The following is a 23688-nucleotide window of genomic DNA, read 5'->3' as shown; positions in this document are numbered from 1 at the left end:
ATGGAGGCTCCCCTGAAGGACTCCTCCGTCAGACAGGGCTTCCACAGACTGGAGGTCCAGAAAACGACGTGGGACGTCCCGCAGAGGTATGCGGCGCTGCGGTCGATCGGCTCCGGAGCTTACGGGACAGTTTGGTGAGTGTTTACCCGGAGGAGAGGGGGGTTGGTGGGGGTGGTGGGGGGTGGAGGGTGGGGGTGGGAGCATGAGTTATGAAATGTGCAAATGACTTGAATCTTTAAGTCTGATACCATCCATGACTGAAGTCATAACATACTGGACATATTAAAAAAAAAAAAAAAAAAAAAAAAAAAAAAAAAAAAATGTTCGTCACAATGAATTCTAACCTACACAGGTGCAACAATCCCCTGTGGGAACAATACAAATGTTTTACTTTACATAATAAAAACACTTTTAAAAGTTTCAGTGGCCTTTTAAACAGCAGTAACACTCAGTAAATCATAATGTGTGGCCTTGCCTTTTTTTTGTCCACTACATCAGTGTTTTAATACTCGGCATCACAAATGGTTTTCTACATGTCGGGCCATTTAAGCCTCAAGTCTACATTCCGCCTCCCAGACCTTGCAGTCCGAGAGTCCCAGATTACTCTGACATCTGCCAACAGAAGCACTATTGTCCGCCCGAGGCAAGTCAGCAAGTCGATACAGGTCCTCCCATACGACAGGAATCTAGAGACACCCAGCCAGGAATCCAGGATACCTCAGGCCAACTTCTATCTAATGATAAGCCACTGACAGAGGAGATCTTATCGCTGATATTGCCACGCAGTAAGGTAGATCTTACCTGGGGGGGGGCGGGTCTTACCCTGGTCTTATCCCTAGATAACAGAGGAGACATCAGCCCTGAGTAAATTTAAAAGTCTTATTTCAGATATTACAATGTAATACAGAGATAAGGAGTACAGCGATTTAGAAAAAATGATATGTACCAGAGCGCATCAGAGATTGTGTTTTATTTGACCTTATAAACTACAACGGGAACTTCAAATGTCTTGATGAAAAACGAGTAGAAAGTAAACTCATTTCTACACGATTACAGTGGATCCGAAATGACGAGTCTATCAATGGAGCCGTCAGAAAGATAATAATGACTACTCACATTTTGATAACTGATTAATCGTTTGTGTCATTTAGCAAAAAAGAAGTGCCAATTTTATGCAGATTTATTTTCTGGTTACATGATTTTAAATGGAATATCTTGTGGTCTGAAAACGTAACCTTTAGCTCGGTGAGATTGTGATTGGCATTTTAGCGATATTTTCTGAAATCTTTTAGACGAAATGATTCATTAAATACTAACAATTGATCAACAAAATATTCTATGCCGATGTCTTAGTTCTGCCGTCGAGCAGAAGACCAAGGAGAAGGTGGCCATCAAGAAGCTGTATCGTCCGTTCCAGTCCCTCATCCACGCCAAGCGGGCCTACAGGGAACTCAGGCTGCTCCGCCACATACAGCATGAAAATGTAGGAACTTTCGAGTTTATTTTTAAATCAGAGGGTGGAAAAAAAACAACATGAGAATCGAATTGATTAGCCGACCAAAAGGTACACTTTTTGTCGAGACAAGGAGTTGTGATCTCAGTGTTTGTTCAGTCCTTATCCAACCAGGGAGGTCGATCTCAAGATTGAGATGAGGATAAGCACACTTTGTTGACCATTCAACAAGAGCCCTTAATCTCATCAATGCCCCCTGACAAGCTGGGAGTGTTGTGTATATTGTTGGAACCCTCATGGTTCAGTGTTTTCGCTGAAAACCTTTGAAGAACTACGCACTCTTACATAACCTTTTTTTACTGGGAGAATCTTTTTTTAAGGCAGGAAAATCAATGAGAGTTAACTTCATTAATTGAGTGTTGTGTTTGTCAAATTACATAAGCACATAGATTGTATAAAACAAGTTTGTAGGAATCACATACTTTTTTTTTTTGGAACCAGAAGTGACACTGAAAAGAACATTTTTAGGTGAACATTGTGAAAGGGTTAAAGTGAGCGACCTGTCAATCACAAGGTAGCCCCGCCCTAAAGCATACCCTACTTTATGGTCTATTTGTCTCTAAATGGACCATAATTTACTAAATGAACATCATGATGTATTGAAGAAGACTTGAAACTAGAGATTGAGACCATAAACTCATGTTTACAATGTTTACTGAGGGAATAAATCAAGAGAGAAGTAGAGTCATTTTCTCATAGACTTCTATACAACCAGAGGAGTCGCCCCCTGATGGACAGTAGAGAGAATTCAAGTTTTAGGCACTTCAGCATTGGCTTTACTTTTCAGAACCGTCGCGCAGATGAGCCCAAACTTCTTAAACAGAAATTCTAAACCCAATGACATCCGTAACCGGATGCATGAATTCTTTAGAAGCAATCCCTGGGACATACAGTGCAGAAACAGAACAGGGACTGTGATATCTTAGAAACAGAGTTGCAGGAGCCACGGAAACGTCATCACTGTAAACATGACATTTACACCAGGTGTTGTGCGATGTTACTAACTCTGCACTGCATGGGACCTCTTGACAAATGTGTGCAAGCGTTTCATAGATTTGTGTATTAACATGACATATGCTGTCGATGGGTTTTTTCTTAAAGGTGATCTGCCTCCTTGATGTCTTCACACCGGACAACACGCTGGAGAAATTCCAAACCTTGTGAGTTGGGATTCGGGAAGCACATTCTTCTGCTCACTTGTCGCAGCTTGTTGAGAACTCTTCATGCATGTGTGCGCACATTTAGAAAATATCAAGCAAGGATGTGTGAGAGCATGCTTATTCACGTTTGTTTTGGTTGGTTTGTGCATTTCCTCACCATGGCGATGATCTGTTGTCAGGGGCAGTATTCAGGCCCACTTCATGTCCTCTAACCTATTTGTGTATTTTGTCTTTCATTGCTTTCCTTCCCTCTCCATCCTCCTCTTCTCTCTCTCTCTCTCCAGTTATATGGTTATGCCATTAGTAGCCCAGGATCTGGGCCTCATTATGAAGAAGAGAAGATTAACTGATCGTATCATCACCTACCTGTTCTACCAGCTGCTGAGAGGACTCAAGGTAAGTGTATATTATTAATCCACTTAATTGTTACACAAACACTTACTATAAATACTGAAAATACATTTTGAAAAAAAATGTTTACTATAGGCAATAAAACTGCGAAAGGCTATATTTTCTGGATAAAATTTTGATTTGCTCACAACAAAAAGCATATTTGAACATAGTTGAATTGCTGAAATGACTTGAAGTGGCAGTTGTAACACTGAACATGTAGTAACTAACAGAATTTGAAGTGGAAGTTTAAATAAGGGCGCTGAAAGAAGATGAAGTTTTAGTTTATCTGTAAGCACTGAATAAAGTTGAAGTGTGAATTTAGGTTTAAGCACTAAAGTGGTCAGTTGCAGTGAAAGTGCTTAAAAGAGTTGAAGATTTGACAGAAGTTCAAGCGCTGAGAGGAACTGACTGATATTATCAAAGTGGGATTTGAGCTTAGAGTTTCCGTATTACGGGTATAAGAAGCAAGTCCACATTGGGTGGGTGGGAGTGGAGGCCCATGTGTCAAACAAACTCAAGACCGTCTGGCGGTTGTTAGGTTACATTTGTACGTTGTTATTTAACAGAAACCATTATGTTACTTTCTTACCTTGAAACAAGTTGTTTTGTCAACTTACATTACATTACATTACAGTCATTTAGCAGACGCTTTTATCCAAAGCGACTTACAATCAGTAGTATATTACATATCATTCACCTAAACCTAATCATTCGTTTCACACGGTTGACCACGTGTCATTGTGCGTTTCTGCAAGTGCTGTTTAAGTGCTGTTTGTAAATTTCCCCGCTGCGGGACTAATAAAGGATTATCTTATCTTATCTTATCTTAAGGGTGATATGAGACATATTATAAGTGCTGTTTGTAAATTTCCCCGCTGCGGGACTAATAAAGGATTATCTTATCTTATCTTATCTTAAGGGTGATATAAGACATATTGTAAGTAATGTTTCTTTTTGGTTCAGACAAAAAAGAACAATGCTAACAATACTTTTTTGGGGCGATTGGGTTAAGGAAAACAGCAGGTCCGACATCTTTACAGAAGATCTGATGATCTTTACCCTCATGCTTTCAACCATCGCAAGCTAACGTTACCCATCAACCTTAGCCAGCTAGCCAAATTGTTGGTGACTGATATGTCAAATGGAATCTGTGTTTTTCTACTCTCAATTTTTTGCGATTCTGTCATTACATAAATTATAGGGCCCTACATTAATGCAGCCATCACTCTTTCCCTGGCCCCCATCAGAAATAGACCCTTGACCACGACGCCAAACCCTGGAGCTGGCAGTGTCAGCTGAATTGTATTCACTGAAAGCAGTTGAAGTGTATAAAGATGTGTATCCACTGAAAACATGAAATATCTGTTGCTGACAAAGGACCATGAACAGTTGAAGTGTGTTGAAGCGTCAGGTGGTATGTAAGCAGTGACAGCAGTTCAAATGCCAGTTGCATGAGAATTCAAGGCGTTAATTAAAAGTACCATTCATTCCATTACTCTGTCTTATATATAACTAATTACATACAGAATTTTTGAAATGAATTGGCAAAAACAAAATCCCTCTTCCCTAGTTCAATGACATGGTCCTTTTTTCACTCTATTCCAAAAGTAGAGACTAGACAGCCTGCAAACCAAACTCATTATGAACACTTACATAGGCGTTGGTAAATTATTTTGGTAACAAGCCAAAGTCCACGATCAGAGGTGATCCCAAATTTAAAGTAAAATCCACGGAACCTGGAGCTCCCTCTTCACCAGGACAGCCCAGTACAACATCCACATGACAGTGAACGCCCAACCAAGAGCAAAGAAAAATAAGAAAAAAAAAGTTTTAACCTCTTAACAACTCTCACGGCAATGGGCTCTCAACCTGCAAGGCCCAAATCAGGTCACAGCCTGTCAACTCCAGAAGGAATTCATCTAAATACATAGGGTCATATGTCCTTTTTTCAGTTTACCCTTATTTATGCCGTTTCACTTAATGCTAGTCAATGTGTAACTAAGAGTGGTCAGTGGAAACGAAAGAGAAAGCACGTTTGAAATCGGAAAGCAAGACTAACTTCTTGTAAATTCTGTCTTTGAGTTAAGCTTTAAACTTCTTTGATCCTGAGATGTTTTCCCTTCTTATCTATGTGTGTGTGTTTTGCCAAATATTACAGTAAAGAAATTAATTAATTAATACCCACCCTAGCTTTAAGCAAACTCTCTGTGCTGTGTGTGTGTGCTTTAATCACTCTCTGTGCTGTGAGAGTTGCTGGATTTGCTCTGAGGGCTGGAAAGTACACAAAACACAGCCCTTACAGTCCAATTAGTGATGCGTAAGTCCACACCGGGCCATTTAGTGAGCCATTATCCACGTGGGTCCGCTCTGCTACACTTTGTGCAGTATGTCCATTTGTGCCGTTTTATATCGTGTGCTTAAATCTATGTTCTCCTTCTTTACAGTATATTCATTCTGCAGGGATCATTCATCGGGTTGGTTGCTTTTACATATTTTTTTAAAGAACTACCACTTATAATTAATGTGTGTTTTTTTGAAAGTGTACACTTAAAGAACTAGTTTGACATTTCGACATTCAAGATTATACCTATTTGCTTTCTTGCCAAGAGTTAAAGGCACAATAAGTAGGATTTCAGTGTGTATTAAGTCTTACTAGGATTTGTGCTATTAAAAAACTACTTGTGGTTGGGTTTTAGGATCTGAAGCCTGGTAACCTTGCTGTGAATGAGAACTGTGAATTAAAGGTAAGTTTAAAGTTAAAGTTGTTTAAGTTAAAAAATTAAAAAAGACAAAAAAAGCAAACAAATAAAAACATTGCATATAAGATTTAGGTCAAATGGTGATGAATTTCGGCTTCAAATGTGTAAACACTTAGACATTTATTCATCTATCCACGACTTGCTACACACACGTGAACTGAGATACATCCAATGAAACAGGAAATTCAAAAATTGAATTGACTTTCTGAGTGGTGACCCTAAACTCTAACTATTCCCAGATCCTAGATTTTGGCCTGGCAAGACACACGGAGAGTGAAATGACTGGTTATGTTGTGACCCGTTGGTACAGAGCACCAGAGGTCATATTGAACTGGATGCACTACAGTCAAACAGGTAATAATAATCTTGCCTCCCTTTAATGCAAGTAGCCCTTTTCAGTTTGTTGAAAATATCATAGAATATTGCAGTATGCTACGACAGACTATTACATTTTTGTATTATTAAATTCTCTCCCTCACAGTGGACGTCTGGTCAGCCGCCTGCATCCTGGCTGAGATGATTACTAGCCGGGTGCTTTTCCCAGGACACGACAGTATCCTCATACGTTCAGCTCGCCGTGTTGTAATAAAGCTGTGTATGCTCAATCATAGTAGCCAGTAAAACTCATGCCGTTTAGAACATTTTGAAAACAGGTGCATCAATGTAAGAGTTTTACACATAAAGGTCTTCAGAGGTACCACTTGAGCCATCTTTTAAATAACGTAATTTTATTTGCATTTAGAAGTATCGGATCTGAAAAGCTGTATGGCTGATACTTTATTATTTCGGGGGTTGAAACTGGGAAGAACAGCAGAGAGAGAGAGAGAGAGAGAGAGGAGGGCGGTCAAAAGCATGGGATGTATATTTTATTATTTATCAGATAATTTAAATCTGACTAATCACCTGTTTGTGCTCGAAGTGTTCTCAATTATTCCCATAATGTGCGAACGCTCCTTTTCTTCTCCGGACAACATGAAACATGAAACTGACTCTCATATCGACCGCTTCACACTCAGCTGCAATCCGCCCAGTGCGTGTTGAAGGTCAAGTTTTGAAGTAGCCAACAGAACCACATCATCTGCAAAAAGCAGGGATGCTATTCTGAGGTCCCTAAACCGGACACTCTTCTCCCCCCTGCTACGCCTTGAAATCCTATCCATGAAATCACAAACAGGACTGATGACAAGGGACAACCCTCGCTCCAAACCAGTTGATGGAAATGTCCTTTTTTTTTTTTGCAACATTTCAAAAGTTTGCTCAAAATTCACTTGACAATTAAATGTGAAAACACTTGAAAAAAACGATGAAAATGAAGCTGATATAACCCCGATGATAAAATGTTATCATCAAGGGTCATCAAGTCTCTCCTGTAAATTCTTAGGAATGCCTAGGGGGAATTCTTTTGCGAATTTTGCACAAACGTCCAACTGGACTCAAGGATGGTCTTATTAGAATATGGTGGTCAAATGTCACTGTGACCTCGCCAGGCGGCAAACCCTGGTTTAGCCAAGTGAAGCCAATGCGGAAGTGTTTTAAAACTTGCATTCTCTCTACTTACCAGCAGGGGGCGACTCCTCCGGTTCCTAAAAGAAGTCTGATTGTATAGTATAGTCTATGAGAAAATGACTCTACTTCTCTCTTGATTTATTCCCTCAGTAAACATTGTAAACATGACTTTATGGTCTCAATCTCTAGTTTCAAGTCTTCTTCAAAACTGCATAAATTATGGTCCATTTAGAGTCAAATAGACCAAATCGGCAGTTTACAAACTAATGGGTGACGTCACGATGACATCGTCCACTTCTTATATACGATCAATGGACCTCACACAGTCATAACTCAGAAATTCATGTGCTAATTATAACACTTCCACACAGATATACAATAGGATAAAATGATGAAGTGATGGCATTTCTGGACAGACATGGATGTAAACTGTAACATGACTGGTTGGAGGTGGTAATTTTAGTTTTTAAAATGCGTCCCACCTTTGTTGAAGTGCAGTACTAAATGGCCAGAGTATCTATTCAAATACATATTTTATTAATTAGATATTTTCAATATTAATGTATTCATTAGGAGCCTTTACATCCTTACTTTTTTTTTCCTGCATCCAGTGAAACCAGATCTATGTGGTGCATTATGAGGCTTTTCTTAACCAGCCTGTTCAGGTATTGACCAGCTGAATAAGATCCTCCGTCTGACAGGAACGCCAGACTCCTCCCTGGTCCAGAAGATGCAGAGTAAGGACGTAAGTTTTGTCCACATGCCTTGTTTATGCCATTGCTAACATCAGCACTTTAGAAGTTGGCATTTAAGCCAACTACTGAAGGCAGTGTGTATGTACAAACTCTTGCCTCTCCTCACTATTTGTGTCATGTTCTGCTCTGTGTTTAAAACTCATGCTTTGGACTGAAATTTAACTGATCTCAAATTTATTTTACAGGCGCAGTCGTACGTACAGGGTCTTCCTGTGCAGAAGAAGAAAAACTTCAAGGAGGTGTTTGCGTCCATGGATGAAAACGGTGCGCTGAATTGCCTCTGATTTTCAACTTCAAACTAATCTCTTCTTTTTCATTGAAATATATCACAAATTTGGCACAAACGTCCACTTGGACCGAAGGACGAATCGATATTGAAAGATTAAAGGTCACTTTTTCACGTCCTTCCCATTCTCATGATATCTCCGGGATGCCTTGAGTGAATTTCTATTGACCATAACTCATAAATTCATATGCTAACTATTACAATTGTATATGTACAAATGTCTAAGGAGATAAAATGACAAAGCGATGACATTTTGGGAAGACGTAGGTGCAAACTGCATATTTCCAATTCATTAGATAATCAATATTATATATCAGTAATATTGTTTCTAGTAGATTGTCAGTGTTATTTCTTGGACGCAGAAATTGTCGGTTAAAAATCGCTTCACATGCTATGCGAACAGCCCGATTGGTTTGCATGGTGAGCGGCTGTGGCTCAGAGGTAGAGCGGGGCGTCCGGTAATAGGAAAATCGGTAGCTGGGCAAGATGCTGAACCTTGAATTACTCCCAAAATCTGTGCCTTCGTTGTGTGACTGAGTGCGCATTATGTTAGATCCTGATGAGCAGTGCTCTGCCATCAGAGTATGAATGTGTGTGTGAATGTGACATGTAGTGTACTGCTTTAAGTGGTTGGAAGACTAGAAAGGAGCTATCAAGTCTATTTACCGTTCACCGTGGGCACCCAAAGGAAGTGGGCGGCGCTTCTCCGGGGGAGGGGGAAGGGTATTAATTACGTTGCAATCTGCATCCTCGCCACTAGATGGCACTAGATCCTACACAGTGGACCTTTAATGACTCCAGTGAGTGAGAAGATTTAACTTTTTGAGTCAAAAAGCCAGAATCCTCAGATTCTTGGCCAAGTCACGGTTAAAAATAAAACAAATGTCTTTTCTGCATAATATTGTTTTCTATCTTGATGCTTCCAGCTGTAAGCATTCTGGAGGGGATGTTACTGCTGGACCCGGAGACGAGGCTGACAGCGAAGCAGGGACTGTCGCACCCTTTCCTGGCCGAATATCATGACCCGGAGAGTGAGCCAGACTCGGAGCCGTACGACGACTCCTTCGAGAGCATGGAGCTTGCAGTCGGGGAGTGGAAGAGTAAGTTTGCCAATGCCCTGTCGTTCAAAAGTGAAAGCACGGGAGACTCTGTGCCGTACTGTCATGAAATAAATCTACACTTTAGTGCTTTTACAGGAATATTTTAATGCTGCTTATCTTTTTTTATACAATTAGGTCTTATCCACATGGAGATCATGACCTTCGACCCTGACAACCCCAGTAAGACAGCCATGTAGGATGCTGTGATGAGCCGGCGCCTCCCAATGATTGGTTATAATGCCAGCTCTAAAGGCCAACAATGCTGTCAGACTCTCAGACAAACCAACACACAACGACATCTAAAAAATGTTAGCACCTCTGATACGTATTATTATTAAAATGCATGTCATAGGGTTCCTTTACTTGGTACGAAATAGAGAGGTTATAGGCTCTCATTAAGGTTGTTTTTATTCTGTGATATTCGCACAGCAGTAGCAGTTGGCCTGCATGTTGAAGTTTATCAAAAAACACTGACCAATTATAAAAAATGCTGTCTTCTCAAATGTATTGACTTATTAGCTCAAGGTCCATTACCTTCTCTTGCATCAAATGGTTTCCATGAGGAAAACATCTCACCGTTTCATTTCTGTGAAATGTTAGATGTTCGATCCATTCAGCGATGAAGACCGTGAGATGAGGTTCAAGGCTATGAAAAGTGGAACTTGCGTTTAGACTATTTCATAAAACATCAATTTCCAAGGTCAAGTATGAATTTGTGCTTTCTACAACATATTTTATTGACCTCTGCAAAGTAAATGGTAAACAGATGTGTGAAAATATCAGTTGGGACAAACAAATTACCAAAAATGTGGGCTGAGGTACACAAGGACAAACACTCACAATTGTGTGTGTGTGTGTGTGTTTAGAAAGAAAAATACAAAGACAAATGTCCTTAGTTACATTTTTACTTACTTTACAAGGACAGTTATTGTGCGTGTCTCACTTTGTTTTTGTGAAACATATTCACGATATGAAAAAGGGTATGGAGTGCAATTACATGTGGGATTTTATTTTTCAATCGTGATCTTTACTACTGGAACACACTCAATTGTTGCAAAATAAAACATGGAAAATAACTTGTTGCTGTTATTTATTATGTTACAAATGAATAGTTGAAGGATGGAGGTTAAAAACAGGCACACGTTGTCAAGGAATCATCACTAGAGGGCAGCACTGCATCACAGCAAAGATGTGTTGATGATGGTGTTCTTCACAAGAGAACCTAAAATCCTTCATTGATTCCTGGGAAGCAAATGTCTACGTTACGGTTGCTTTTATCAAAAAGCACAAGAAATATGAGGAAAATAGAAACAGAAGAACCATATGAAATGCATTGTTAATTGTAAATCATGTTCATAACTCTACAATTCATGAAGATATATATGTAGAAAATATCAATACATAAAAAAAATACATAAATAATGAATGTGAGACAAATAAACATGTGCATCAGGCACATACAACCACAGTGGGATCTTTAAAGTGTTCAGTATAAAATATAATAATAATAATTTATTAAGAATATTTCTTGAAATGTACAGTATAAATAAAGCACGAGTGAAACGGTTGAATTATTGTACAGTTTAATCATTAATGAAAACCTGAAAACAATGTGTCCATAAGTATTTGAAACAATAGTGCAATGAAGATGTACAGGATGGAAAGGATAAAAGTAGACTACATAAGGATCCAAAGGTTATTCACAAATGAGCCTATTGTTGCTCCTGAATTTTGCAAATGTATACAGTATTCTTCATCAGATGTGCTCGTTGGTGGCCTTTCCGTTTGCACTAACCAAGAGATGTCCTCATGGTGGTGAAGGTCTTACATACCAGAATGACCATTCATTAGGCCATTAAACAGGCCCTATTAAGCTATTTTCCAGGTGCATATTTTTATCTCAAGTTACAGTTACAACATGTTTCAAATAAATTCAGAAATTAGGTTATGTGTAATAAAATGGAATGACACAGGGAAAAAGTATTGAACACATGAAGAAAGGGAGGTGCAAAAAGGCATGGAAAGCCAAGACACCAGCTGAAATCTATCAGTAATTAGAAAGCAATCCTGCCCCTTGTCAGTGCAAATGAATATCAGCTGGTTCAGTCCCAACTGATGGCCTATTAAAAGGTGTCTCATTACCAAGGTGTCACACAAGAAACATCTCATGATGGGTAAAAGCAAGAGCTCTCTCAAGACCTTCGCAACCTTATTGTTGCAAAACATACTGATGGCATTGGTTACAGGAGGATTTCTAAACTTCCAGTGAGCACTGTTGGGGCCATAATCCAAAAGTGGAAAGAACATAATTTCACCATAAACTGGCCACGACCAGGTGCTCCTCGCAAGATGAGTGACAGAGGAGTGAAAATAATTATCAGAAGAGTTGTCCAAGAGCCAAGGACCACTTGTGGAGAGCTTCAGAAAGACCTGGAATTATCAGGTACAATTGTTTTAAAGAAAACAGTAAGTAATGCACTCAACCGCCGTGGCCTGTATGCACGCTCACCACGCAAGACTCCATTGCTGAAGAAAAAGCATGTTGAAGCTCGTTTAAAGTTTGCTGCACAACATTTAGACAAGCCTGTGAAATACTGGGAGGATATAGTCTGGTCAGATGAGACCAAAATTGAACTCTTTGGATGCCATAATACACACCATGTTTGGAGGTCAAATGGCACTGCACATCACCCCAAAAACACCATACCAACAGTGAAGTTTGGAGGTGGGAACATCATGGTGTGGGGCTGTTTTTCAGCATACGGCACTGGCAAACTTCATATAATTGAAGGAAGGATGAATGGAAAAATGTACCGAGACATTCTTGATAAAAATCTGCTGCCATCTACCAGGATGATGAAGATGAATGATGAAGATGATCCCAAACACACAGCTAAGGAAACTCTCAATTGGTTTCAGGGAAAGAAAATAAAGCTGCTAGAATGGCCCAGCCAATCACCTGACTTGAATCCAATAGAAAATCCATGGAAAGAACTGAAGATCAGAGTTCATAGAAGAGGCCCACGGAACCTTCAAGATTTGAAGACTGTTTGTGCGGAAGAATGGGCCAAAATCACACCTGAGCAATGCATGCGACTAGTTTCTCCATACAGGAGGCATCTTGAAGCTGTCATTACCAACAAAGGCTTTTGTACCAAGTATTAAATGAATTTCAGTAAGCGTGTTCAATACTTTTTCCCTGTGTCATTCCATTTTATTACACATAACTTAATTTCTGAACTTATTTGTTTTGTTTTCTTTGTATGTATGGATTACTTGGGTTGTTACCGACATCTGGTGAAAATGTCATGTCAATAGCGCCTTTAGAAATATATTTACCGAGAAAAATGGTGACGTGTTCAATACTTATTTAACTGTATATAACACACTAAAGGAGAAGGGAAAAGTGGAAAAGCATGATAGGGCTACTTTAATACCGTTTCCATAATTTCAATGAGGAAGATTATCTTTATACTTCCTATATTCGCAATTCTCTCTCTCTCTCTCTCTCTCACTGCTCCTTCTGATTAATCAGCCGATTATGGGCCTTCACGCTTAAACCACCCAAGAATGAAATTACAAAAGCAAGGCAGAGGGAGGAGCTCAGACATCCGGAAGGAGCTCGGAGTAGAGCCGCTGCTCCTTCGCGTCGAAAGGGGCCAGCTGAGGTGGTTCAGGCATCTGATCAGGTTGCCCCCTGGCCGCCTCCCTTTAAAGGTTTTCCAGGCACGTCCAACTGGTTAGAGGCCCCGGGGTAGTTATTGAGTTATTTCAACTTGACTCCATATTTTAAAGTTGGAAGAAGGTTATGCATTGTTGGTAGTCTTATTATAATAAAGCAGCAACACTCATTAAGAGAGTGATGATTTATGTGTAAATGACGAGTTGTTTATGAATGATAAGACCACAATGAATATCAAACATAGATGGTGAAAGGAATTTGGTGTTCACCTAAACCTAAAGTTTTGTACAATGCCAAAGAATTTACTAGATCAGACAAATCACACCAAATAAAAAATAATAAACTGCATGTGACTCCTGAAATAAGCAGTTGATATGATGATACATGTATTGCATCACGGCAAAAGTGGCTTTCAATCCAGCATGTTTGGCTTGATGTAAATCCCCCTACTTTATCAATGTGGTATGATAAATTACAATGAAACGGGTGGCAACCTCTGGTTCTGAAAAGTGAGGTGACTTAAACTTGCATTCTTTCTACTGGCCATCAGGGGGTGACTCGTTTGAGAAGTCTGATTGTATAGAAGTCTATGAAAACATGACTTCACACTTGATTTATTATCTCAGTAAGCATTGTTAACATATGTTCGTGGGGACGGCGTTATCAGCTGTAAGTATGAGGCCGTGCTGAGAGCAGCCATCACATCAACAACAACCCTAGCACACAAGCTGTGGTAGGGCAACGTGCATGATAACCCAATTTAACAAGCTGTGATTGGGTGACTTGCCACACAATCTCAACAAGCTGTTATGTGTTTTTGTATGTATCAGAAAGTTGCAAGCTAAAATACAAATTGTATAGGTCAAGTCTTTGAATAGCACACAGAAACACTCTGAAATTGGCTAATGGGGGACGCAGTAAAGTCCGTCCAGCAATTTCAAAAAGAGTTTCATATCCCAGAACACACTGTTATCGTTACCTCCAAATCAGGAGTTATTTGAACTCGACTCCATATTATAAAGGTGGAAGAAAGTTGGGTATATTCTTTGTGGTCTTATTATGAAAGCAGTAACACTCAATGAGAGAGTGATGACATATTAACCCCTTACCACTCCGGTAAAATTTGCCTAAAACGCCTATCCAAGGCATACCCAAAGTAAATTGAAAGCTGTTCTTGAACCATTTGGAGTACATGCATGGTTTTGGTCTCTTTTGAAAGGTAACACTCTGAAGTTTTTTCCCCAACAGAATCACTGTGAGTTCTACTGGCATTGAGTAATAGAAGTTTGAACACACTGAAGTAGAAGGTTTTTATTTCCGCCTGAATATTTTTTTGCAAACAGATGCCTGCAGATGACTGTAGCTGATACTTATGGGCTGGAAAACACAATGGGACCACAGCATAAAGCCTTACCTAGTCCCAGTTCAAATTTGATAACAATACCACAGAAAATTAATATTTTACACATGTTTTTCTAAGGGCATGTCTAGGCGTTCCCCAAAAAAGGCCATTTGGAGACTCCAAATGACCCTTGGTAACCATGGTCACTTACCTAGGCTAAAAAGGCTACTAGTCTCATAATTATTTATTATTTATATTATTATTTAATATTTATTATTAATTATACCGTTTCGCCATTATTGACATCTCCAAAACTCTCAGAAACCACACTTTACGCCTTGTACGCACGGACGCACAGAGCTGGCAGCAGCTGTTGGCGTTACGCATTGGATTTCCTCGTTGTGGCTTCAGATAAACCCCTGAAGCGGCACATCGCTGTTTTCGAAATTTCATTGGCTCTACGAAGCGTCAATCATCAGAGCAATCGGTTGCCATTGGCTCGCTATTTACACGCAAGAAGAGGGGCTGGCCCTTTCCTTCAACGCGCACTCTCGTTGGCTATTGTCGGCTGTAGACTGGACATGGAAGCTCCTAATGGGTCAAATGAGGTGTCAATCGAAAGGTCAGAGTGCAGCGGCCATCTTGATAGTGAGATTTCTGCAATGTTTACATATCTTCCGGCTAATTTGAAATGATGCAACAGGATCGTCTGGACCTTTGCCAATGTAACTAGACCGTTTTTGTCGGAATGTTATTGATCTGTGGATTACTATGAGGCTGTCAGGTGAGCTGACACAAGTTTGTAATTGTTTGTTTGTTTGGTGTTGGACTGACGGTGATTGTACATGCTGTTGTGATCGGATCTTGAAATGGTTTGCATCAATCGAATCACAAGAATCTTAGCTTTCCAAAGATATGTCGCATCAGTACCTACCTATACATAGCAGTGGTGTGTCCATGGGCCGTCGGAACGGTAAGAGGTTAAATGACAAGTTGCTAATGGTAGTGCAACACAATAACCCAACTAAACAAGTTGTGGAAGGTGAATATGCAACACAATAACCCAACTCAACAAGTTATGGTAGGGCAACGTGCAACAAGTGCAACATAATAACATATAGATCATCATACATCATACAAATGCACTATACAAAAAGGGTCAGAGCAGACTCTATCTGCTGAGGAGACTAAGGTCCTTTGGAGTGCAGGGAGAGCTCCTGAGGACCTTTTTCGACTCTGTGGTGGCATCAGCCATTTTTCATGCAGTGGTCTGCTGGAGCAGCAGCATCTCAGCAGCTGACAAGAAGAGACTGAATAAACTTGTCAGGAAGGCCAGCAGTGTGCTGGGGTGTCCACTGGATACGGTGGAGGTGGTGGGAGACAGGAGGATGATGGCCAAGCTATCATCCCTGATGAACAACACCTCCCACCCCATGCAGGACACCCTGGCAGCTCTGTGCAGCTCCTTCAGCCACCGGCTGCTTCACCCCCGGTGTGTGAAGGAGAGGTACCGCAGGTCCTTCCTTCCTGCTGCTGTCAGGCTGCACAACCAGCTCTGCTCCCAGCAGACCACATGACACATGTGCAATTCAATACACTGTGCAATTATAGCTTTAATAGTTTTTTCTGTCTGTAAATATAATATTTCAGTTATTGTTGATTTTCTACTGTTTTTTATTGCTTATTTATGATACTTGTTTTTTTATTTCATTTTTATCTTGTCTTTCTTGTACTATGTCTCTTGTGTGCACTTTACCCTATGCTGCTGTAAGCCTGCAAATTTCCTGTGTTATAAAGGTGGAAGAAAGTTGGGTATATTATTTGTGGTCTTATTATGGGACTAATAAAGGATTATCTTATCTTATCTTATGTTATATAGAAGTGCAAAATGCCTATTGATTAATTGATAGGTCACGATCATGGACCTTTGTTGTTGTCTCTATTGTTACTTGCTCTACTTCTGTCTACACTACATTCATTATTTTTCTGTGCAGTACCACAAGTTGCCCCATTGGGGACATTAGTCTTTCCAAAGTCTATATATAAAGCAACCTTTTACATTGCATTGCAATTCTGTATTGTTTGAAAACAACAAAATAACTTGTAGACATTGTTCTTGTTAAATATATATATATATATATATATATATATATATATATATATATATATATAGATTATGTTTCATCTCTTTTTTCACTTCTTGTCTGTAATAGCTACATGTTAACTCTTGCTCAGCTTTGTTATCCTTGTTTTTTAGCTGTATTTATATTTCTGTGTATGTACAACACAAAAGCAGTGTCAAATTCCTTGTAATTGTAAACATACTTGAAATAAAGCTGAATCTAATGGCTGGGCCCAGCCAACTGTTATCATAAACCTAAATTATTTGTATTGGGGACACCAAAAAATCCAAAACAGGAAACCAAATGGAATGAGTATGAAATCAGATTTATTTCAGACATTTTGATGGTACACGTTCATAATAAATCTGGTTCTCCCAGAAAAGAGGCTCCCAAACAAATAGGAGAATGTTATATGTGGCTGCTTTGGTGATATCAAAATGTACAACAAAATGACATGTGAGACAACAGAATAGACATTTCAGAGAAGAGGAGTTATGCCATGTGTGCTTCATAACTGCAAGAACATCAACATCCTGACCTCCTTCAGTGCAAATCCAAGAACTGCTGTTGGTATTTTGTGTGCAAGTATTGTTGCCTTTTGAGGATTCTCTGTCATGACACTACAAGTATCCTCTTGTCTGCATGACAGCGGATCCAGCAACCAAAAGACAGCCAGGCTAACTGAACTGATCTAAGGAAGAGAGGGCTGACTCACATTTCTGCTGCTCTTTGTTCGTGGTCTACTAATTACGCTGCCTCTGCCTTGACTCTCTTAAGTTTTGTGGTGCGAAAGAGGGAGCAGCAACCCAGTAAAAAAACAAAACAGATAGCTGTTTCATTATGTGGATCTGCCTGCTGGTAATGGTCAGATGTATGGTGATGGGGATATTTGGAGGCTTTTTAAGTGGTCGTCAGGGAGAGAGGGAGGGGAACATGAGGAGGAGAACAAAATGAGGGTAGAAGAAGAATGGAGAGAAAGACGGCTGCTGTTTTTAAAAACGGCGTTGTGAGCTGCTGCTGCTGCTGCTCATTTTTGAAATGATGGCGCCGCCGCCGCCGCTACGCATGTCCACGCATCCTCCATAGCCTCCCCCTGACATGCTGCCTCCATAGCCGCCGCCGCTGCTAAAGCTGCTGCCACCGGCGCTAAAGCTGCTGCCACCGCCGCTGCTATAGCCGCCACCGGCACCGCCGCCATAGCCGATGCCAAAACCGCCGCCACCGGCACCGCCGCCATAGCCGCCGCCTCCACCTCCGCCTCCACCTGTTGATGAGAGTAACACGTTTTCAACTGATGGCTTTCTCATTTCTACTTTTACATTTCCATGCTCTGGCTTAGAAAATAATTTAATTGTTAAGAAATATGCTGATACATACCGGAGCTTGAGCTCTGAATGTGGATGGTTGCAGATCCACCGCCAGTGTTGATTCTGCAAAGAGATACACAAAGAATCAATTTGAGATACTGATGTTGCTGCCTGCCCAATGCGATGCAATGCAGTCTCTTAGTGTTTCAGAAGACTAGACGTCTTGTGACTCCAAAGCAGCTAAGCTTTTACCTTAATTCCTCTCCTTCCAGCAGTTTCCTGTAGGTGGCGATCTCAATGTCCAGAGCCAGCTTGATGTTCATCAGGTCCTGGTATTCGCGGACTTGGCGGGTCATGTCCTGTTTGGCTCTCTGCAGGGCATCTTCCAGATCCCTGATGCGGGCCTTGGCGTCTTTAACGGCCAGCTCACCGCGCTCCTCTGCCTCAGCGATCTGGGCCTCCAGGTTGACGCGCTGCAAGGTTTAAAAGTTAGCGATATTTGTCTTCTAAAAAGCCTTCTTCATGTTCACAATAAATTTAGAAAAAATAACTTATTGAGCTTATAACTGTGAGCTAACCTGTCCCTTGACTGCCTCAATCTCATTCTGGAGGCGGCTAATCATGCGGTTGAGCTCAGCAATCTCACTCTTGGAACTGCGGAGGTCATCTCCGGCCTGGCCTGCATTGGTCTGCATCTCCTGGAACTGAAATAAAAACATTTGTATGTTGTTATTAGAGAATCCATAGACTATTCGCAGGATGCGTTTCATAATGGAGTTATTGTTGTTGAGATTACTTTCTCTATCTACCTACCCTCTGCTGATACCACTGCTCAGTCTCTGCACGGTTAGCATTGGCGATGGTCTCATACTGAGCCTTGACTTCAGCCACAATGGAGTCCATGTCCAGGTTACGGCTGTTGTCCATCTCCACAATGACTGAGGTGTCCTTGATCTGTCCCTGGAGCTCACGCAGTTCCTGCACAAAAGATATATGTCATTTAAAAAATTGAAAAGGTTAGAGTGTCAAGGCAGTACATTATCTCTTTCTCTTCTGTATCTGTGACCAAACAGACATAATAGGACAGTGGTGTGGTATATTTTTTTTCTTACCGCCTCAAAGACGGCTCTGAGGAAGTTGATCTCATCTTGAAGGGAGTCGACCTTGGCCTCCAGCTCAACCTTGTTCATGTAGGCGCCATCTACATCCTGCAAGCAGAGCAGAGGACAAGGACGCATTTGCATTGGTGACGGGTCAGGGGAAAAGGCAAAAATTCATTCCACTGCAGTTATCGACATGGCAGGACTCAACCCTCACCTTTTTGAGAAGCACAAACTCGTTCTCCACGCTGGCACGCTTGTTGATTTCATCTTCATATCTGACACAAAAACAGTGGAAAAAGTTAGCTGATGGAAAATGACTGTGGGCATCAACGGCTGCAGGTAAGCTATTGTGTTTCGAAGATTTTGTGCAGGTGTTAACTCACTTGCACTTGAAGTCCTCCACCAGGCCCTGCATGTTCCTCAGCTCTCCCTCCAGCTTGACCCTCTCGTTGCCGAGCCCATCCAGCTGCCTGCGCAGATTGGCGATGTAGGCCTCAAACATGGCGTCAATGTTGGAGCGGGTGGTGGTCTGATCCTGCAGCAGGCTCCACTTGGTCTCAAGCATCTTGTTCTGCTGCTCCAGGAAGCGAACCTAAAATGGAGAAATTGTTTCATGTTTAGAGCCACTCTTACTTGGTGGAATAGATATTCCACATATTTAATGTGTTCCTGGCAACGCCTGTTGTCACTTGAACACTTTCAGAAAACTGCAGGTAAAAAAGGGCAAAGAAGAGACTTTTCTTCATGTTTAGACACGCTGACTGTCGTCTTTAATCCGCTGTGCAGTCGCTCTAGTCGGACTTGCACTTGTTCTATGAGATCATTATTTGAGAACATCTGACGTGATCCTGAGAAACACATTTCACAGGTGACACACAAAAAAAGCTCTGCCATCTGGTTTTAAAACTTTGTAGAAGGTAGAGCCCATCCCTCCACTTTGGGTGTGTACTTGTGCCTGTATTCTATCCAGGTGAGGTTTACCGTGCCACAACTGAACCTAGCCATTCCCCTTAAACCCCGACCGTACCGCTCCCTCGCCTCCAGGACGCATACTTTCACTGAGTGAACTTGCCTGGCTCTGCCCTCAGTAATTACTGCTACATGCCTGAAGCCATTACCTGTCTCATCAACATCACATATACCATTTATGTGATGATTCTATGTAATAGAAAATAAACATTCCATACTTTCCTGCTACTACAGCTTGTTTGAATGTTTAATTGCACTATGTTTCATTTTGAAGCATCAAATAGTCAGAATTCTACTTTAGATGAGAGGGATAGGATCAAATCACCCTCACATGTGAACACCAATGAGGCATAGTATGAGCACACTGCAGAAAGAGCTAACTGAGCATTTTTCTCTCGCAGGGTGTGGTTAACTTGTTTGTCCTTTCTGCCTGAGAGACAAGGTCTCATTTATTCATAAAAGTATTGATTGGTCAAAGTAAAAAATCATCCCTCATCATTTGAAATAAATGACAAAAAGTTCACGTAGACATTTTTGCATTAGGCAATGCATTGCAAAGATGGGGCCCACTTTCTGCAGGACTGTTGAAAAGTTGTAAGTTCTTGCTGCCATGGGAATAGGCGATAACCTGATCCCTTCTTTCCCTCATACTGAGAGCCACCAGACAGTGGATATGACCACTCTAGTGTTTCCGTTCACTCCCTACCCACAGACAGCTGGCATGGGGCCAATTATTGTCAAAGAGAAGTTAAAATGAGTAACGGTCTGCTTTCAGTGTCAGTGCAGAGGCTAGCTGATGCACAGTATTGCCTTGGGAAGATGAGAGATGCCTGCACATCAGTTTTGGACGACTGATTAAATGATGTGCACATTATTCAGGTTAGGATCAGTTGCTGTGTAATAATTTATGAGCCCAGGTGGCCGCTTGGAGACTGTCTGTTGCAACTATATAATACAAAACAATTAACTCTACTCAACATCTGTTGTTCAACCAAATAACAGTTGTCATTTCAAAAACATATACATGACATGTCATGGTCAATCTAAATGCAGCCTTTCAGTGTTGTTATTGAATGGCCCTGGACAAAGGCTACTCACCTTGTCAATGAAGCTGGCGAAGCGGTTGTTTAGAGTCTTGATCTGCTCTTTCTCATGGGTTCGGACGGTCTGGATGTTGGGGTCGATATCAATGTTCATGGGGGACAGCAGGCTCTGGTTGCACTGGACGGCTGTGATGGGTGCGATCATGCCGCCGCCGAAACCACCGCCGCCGCCGAAACCACCGCCGCCGCCGAAACCACCGCCGCCGCCGCCGAAACCACCGCCGCTGCCGTAACCACCGCCGCCGCCGCTGCCGTAACCACCACCACCACCGAAACTACTTCCACTACTGAAACCACCTCCACCACCAGAGGCAAAACCGTAGCCGCCACCACCGATGCTTTGCTTGCTCATTGACATGCCGGATGACATCCTCGGTCCTGATCTGACAACCATCGATCTTGAGGAGTAAGATCGGCCACCGCCGCCGCCGCCGCCAATACCACCACCACCACCACCACTACTACTGAAGCTACTCATGCTCATCCCGGAGCCTCCACTGCTCATCCTTTTTGTGGTAAATGCCATGGCTGCTTTTATTTCCTCTGCAAGGTAAGGATTCACAGAGAAAACAGAGAGGTGGAGCGCACTAAGAGGAGAGTCAAGTCCCTCTAAGTACCTTCTCCTTATCAGTGATGGGTTTATATCTGCCTTCAACTGTGGAGGAGGTCCCAGTGAGCTCCACCTCCTCTGCACCCTCCCCTCAACCCTCCACCCTCCTCCAATTACCTGTATCCTGGAAGGGGCACTCCCAGGCAGATGGATTGGCTTGGAGTAGCTCAGCCTGTCAGACAGGTAACAGTGCCACCCCTGTAAAGCTATCGGGGCGCGACACACCCAGGTGCTCGCAGAGGAATGGCAGTAGAGCCAGGGGTGAGAGTGGGGATGAAGAAATGTTTACAAAGACATTTTTACTAGTTTTGCCTGTGTTGTCCTGCAAGGTTTGGGTTGTCGGAAGGGTTGGGAGGTTGTGTTGGGAATCTATATAATCACAGATCCACCATTTTCTTTCAAGATCATTAACCTCTCAAGACCTTCGCAACCTTATTGTTGCAAAACATACTGATGGCATTGGTTACAGAAGGATTTCTAAACTTATGAATGTTCCAGTGAGCACTGTTGGGGCCATAATCCGGAAGTGGAAAGAACATAATTTCACCATAAACCGGCCACGACCAGGTGCTCCTCGCAAGATGAGTGACAGAGGAGTGAAAATAATTATCAGAAGAGTTGTCCAAGAGCCAAGGACCACTTGTGGAGAGCTTCAGAAAGACCTGGAATTAGCAGGTACAGTTGTTTCAAAGAAAACAATAAGTAATGCATTCAACCGCTGTGGCCTGTATGCACGCTCACCACGCAAGACTCCATTGGTGAAGAAAAAGCGTGTTGAAGCTCATTTAAAGTTTGCTGCACAACATTTAGACAAGCCTGTGAAATACTGGGAGGATATAGTCTGGTCAGATGAGACCAAAATTGAACTCTTTGGATGCCATAATACACACCATGTTTGGAGGTCAAATGGCACTGCACATCACCCCAAAAACACCATACCAACAGTGAAGTTTGGAGGTGGGAACATCATGGTGTGGGGCTGTTTTTCAGCATACGGCACTGGCAAACTTCATATAATTGAAGGAAGGATGAATGGAAAAATGTACCGAGACATTCTTGATAAAAATCTGCTGCCATCTACCAGGATGATGAAGATGAATGATGAAGATGATCCCAAACACACAGCCAAGGAAACTCTCAATTGGTTTCAGGGAAAGAAAATAAAGCTGCTAGAATGGCCCAGCCAATCACCTGACTTGAATCCAATAGAAAATCCATGGAAAGAACTGAAGATCAGAGTTCATAGAAGAGGCCCACGGAACCTTCAAGATTTGAAGACTGTTTGTGTGGAAGAATGGGCCAAAATCACACCTGAGCAATGCATGCGACTAGTTTCTCCATACAGGAGGCATCTTGAAGCTGTCATTACCAACAAAGGCTTTTGTACCAAGTATTAAATAAATTTCAGTAAGCGTGTTCAATACTTTTTCCCTGTATCATTCCAGTTTATTACACATAACCTCTGGTTCTGAAAAGTGAGGTGACTTAAACTTGCATTCTTTCTACTGGCCATCAGGGGGTGACTCGTTTGAGAAGTCTGATTGTATAGAAGTCTATGAAAACATGACTTCACACTTGATTTATTATCTCAGTAAGCATTGTTAACATATGTTCGTGGGGACGGCGTTATCAGCTGTAAGTATGAGGCCGTGCTGAGAGCAGCCATCACATCAACAACAACCCTAGCACACAAGCTGTGGTAGGGCAACGTGCATGATAACCCAACTTAACAAGCTGTGATTGGGTGACTTGCCACACAATAACCTATCTCAACAAGCTGTTATGTGTTTTTGTATGTATCAGAAAGTTGCAAGCTAAAATGCAAATTTTATAGGTCAAGTCTTTGAATAGCACACAGAAACACTCTGAAATTGGCTAATGGGGGACGCAGTAAAGTCCGTCCAGCAATTTCAAAAAGAGTTTCATATCCCAGAACACACTGTTATCGTTACCTCCAAATCAGGAGTTATTTGAACT

The 23688-nt window shown here is 41.5% G+C and overlaps 2 protein-coding genes across 2 annotated transcripts; one reads left to right on the top strand and one right to left on the bottom strand.

The window, feature by feature from the left end:
- zgc:171775 (STKc_p38 domain-containing protein) lies at positions 1-9753 on the top strand. The gene is made up of 12 exons (XM_054608535.1): positions 1-134; positions 1354-1483; positions 2615-2673; positions 2958-3069; positions 5511-5540; positions 5763-5810; positions 6065-6179; positions 6307-6378; positions 7997-8076; positions 8272-8350; positions 9299-9472; positions 9608-9753. The coding sequence occupies exons 1-12, from the start codon at positions 1-3 to the stop codon at positions 9667-9669; spliced, it is 1095 nt and encodes a 364-aa protein (XP_054464510.1). The 3' UTR covers positions 9670-9753.
- Positions 9754-16971: 7218 nt separating this feature from the next.
- Positions 16972-21585, bottom strand: LOC129099261 (intermediate filament protein ON3-like). The gene is made up of 9 exons (XM_054608430.1): positions 21097-21585; positions 19413-19621; positions 19244-19304; positions 19039-19134; positions 18740-18904; positions 18505-18630; positions 18179-18399; positions 17997-18049; positions 16972-17883 (listed from the first exon to the last, which is right to left on the bottom strand). Exons 1-9 carry the CDS (start codon positions 21583-21585, stop codon positions 17612-17614), a joined length of 1692 nt encoding a protein of 563 aa, XP_054464405.1. The 3' UTR covers positions 16972-17611.
- Between the last annotated feature and the right edge of the window lie 2103 nt (positions 21586-23688).

This window comes from Anoplopoma fimbria, chromosome 12, assembly GCF_027596085.1.
Source record: "Anoplopoma fimbria isolate UVic2021 breed Golden Eagle Sablefish chromosome 12, Afim_UVic_2022, whole genome shotgun sequence".
NCBI lineage: Eukaryota > Metazoa > Chordata > Actinopteri > Perciformes > Anoplopomatidae > Anoplopoma > Anoplopoma fimbria.
Note: the sequence above shows the minus strand (reverse complement) of the source record. Positions and strands in the feature narration are given on the sequence as shown.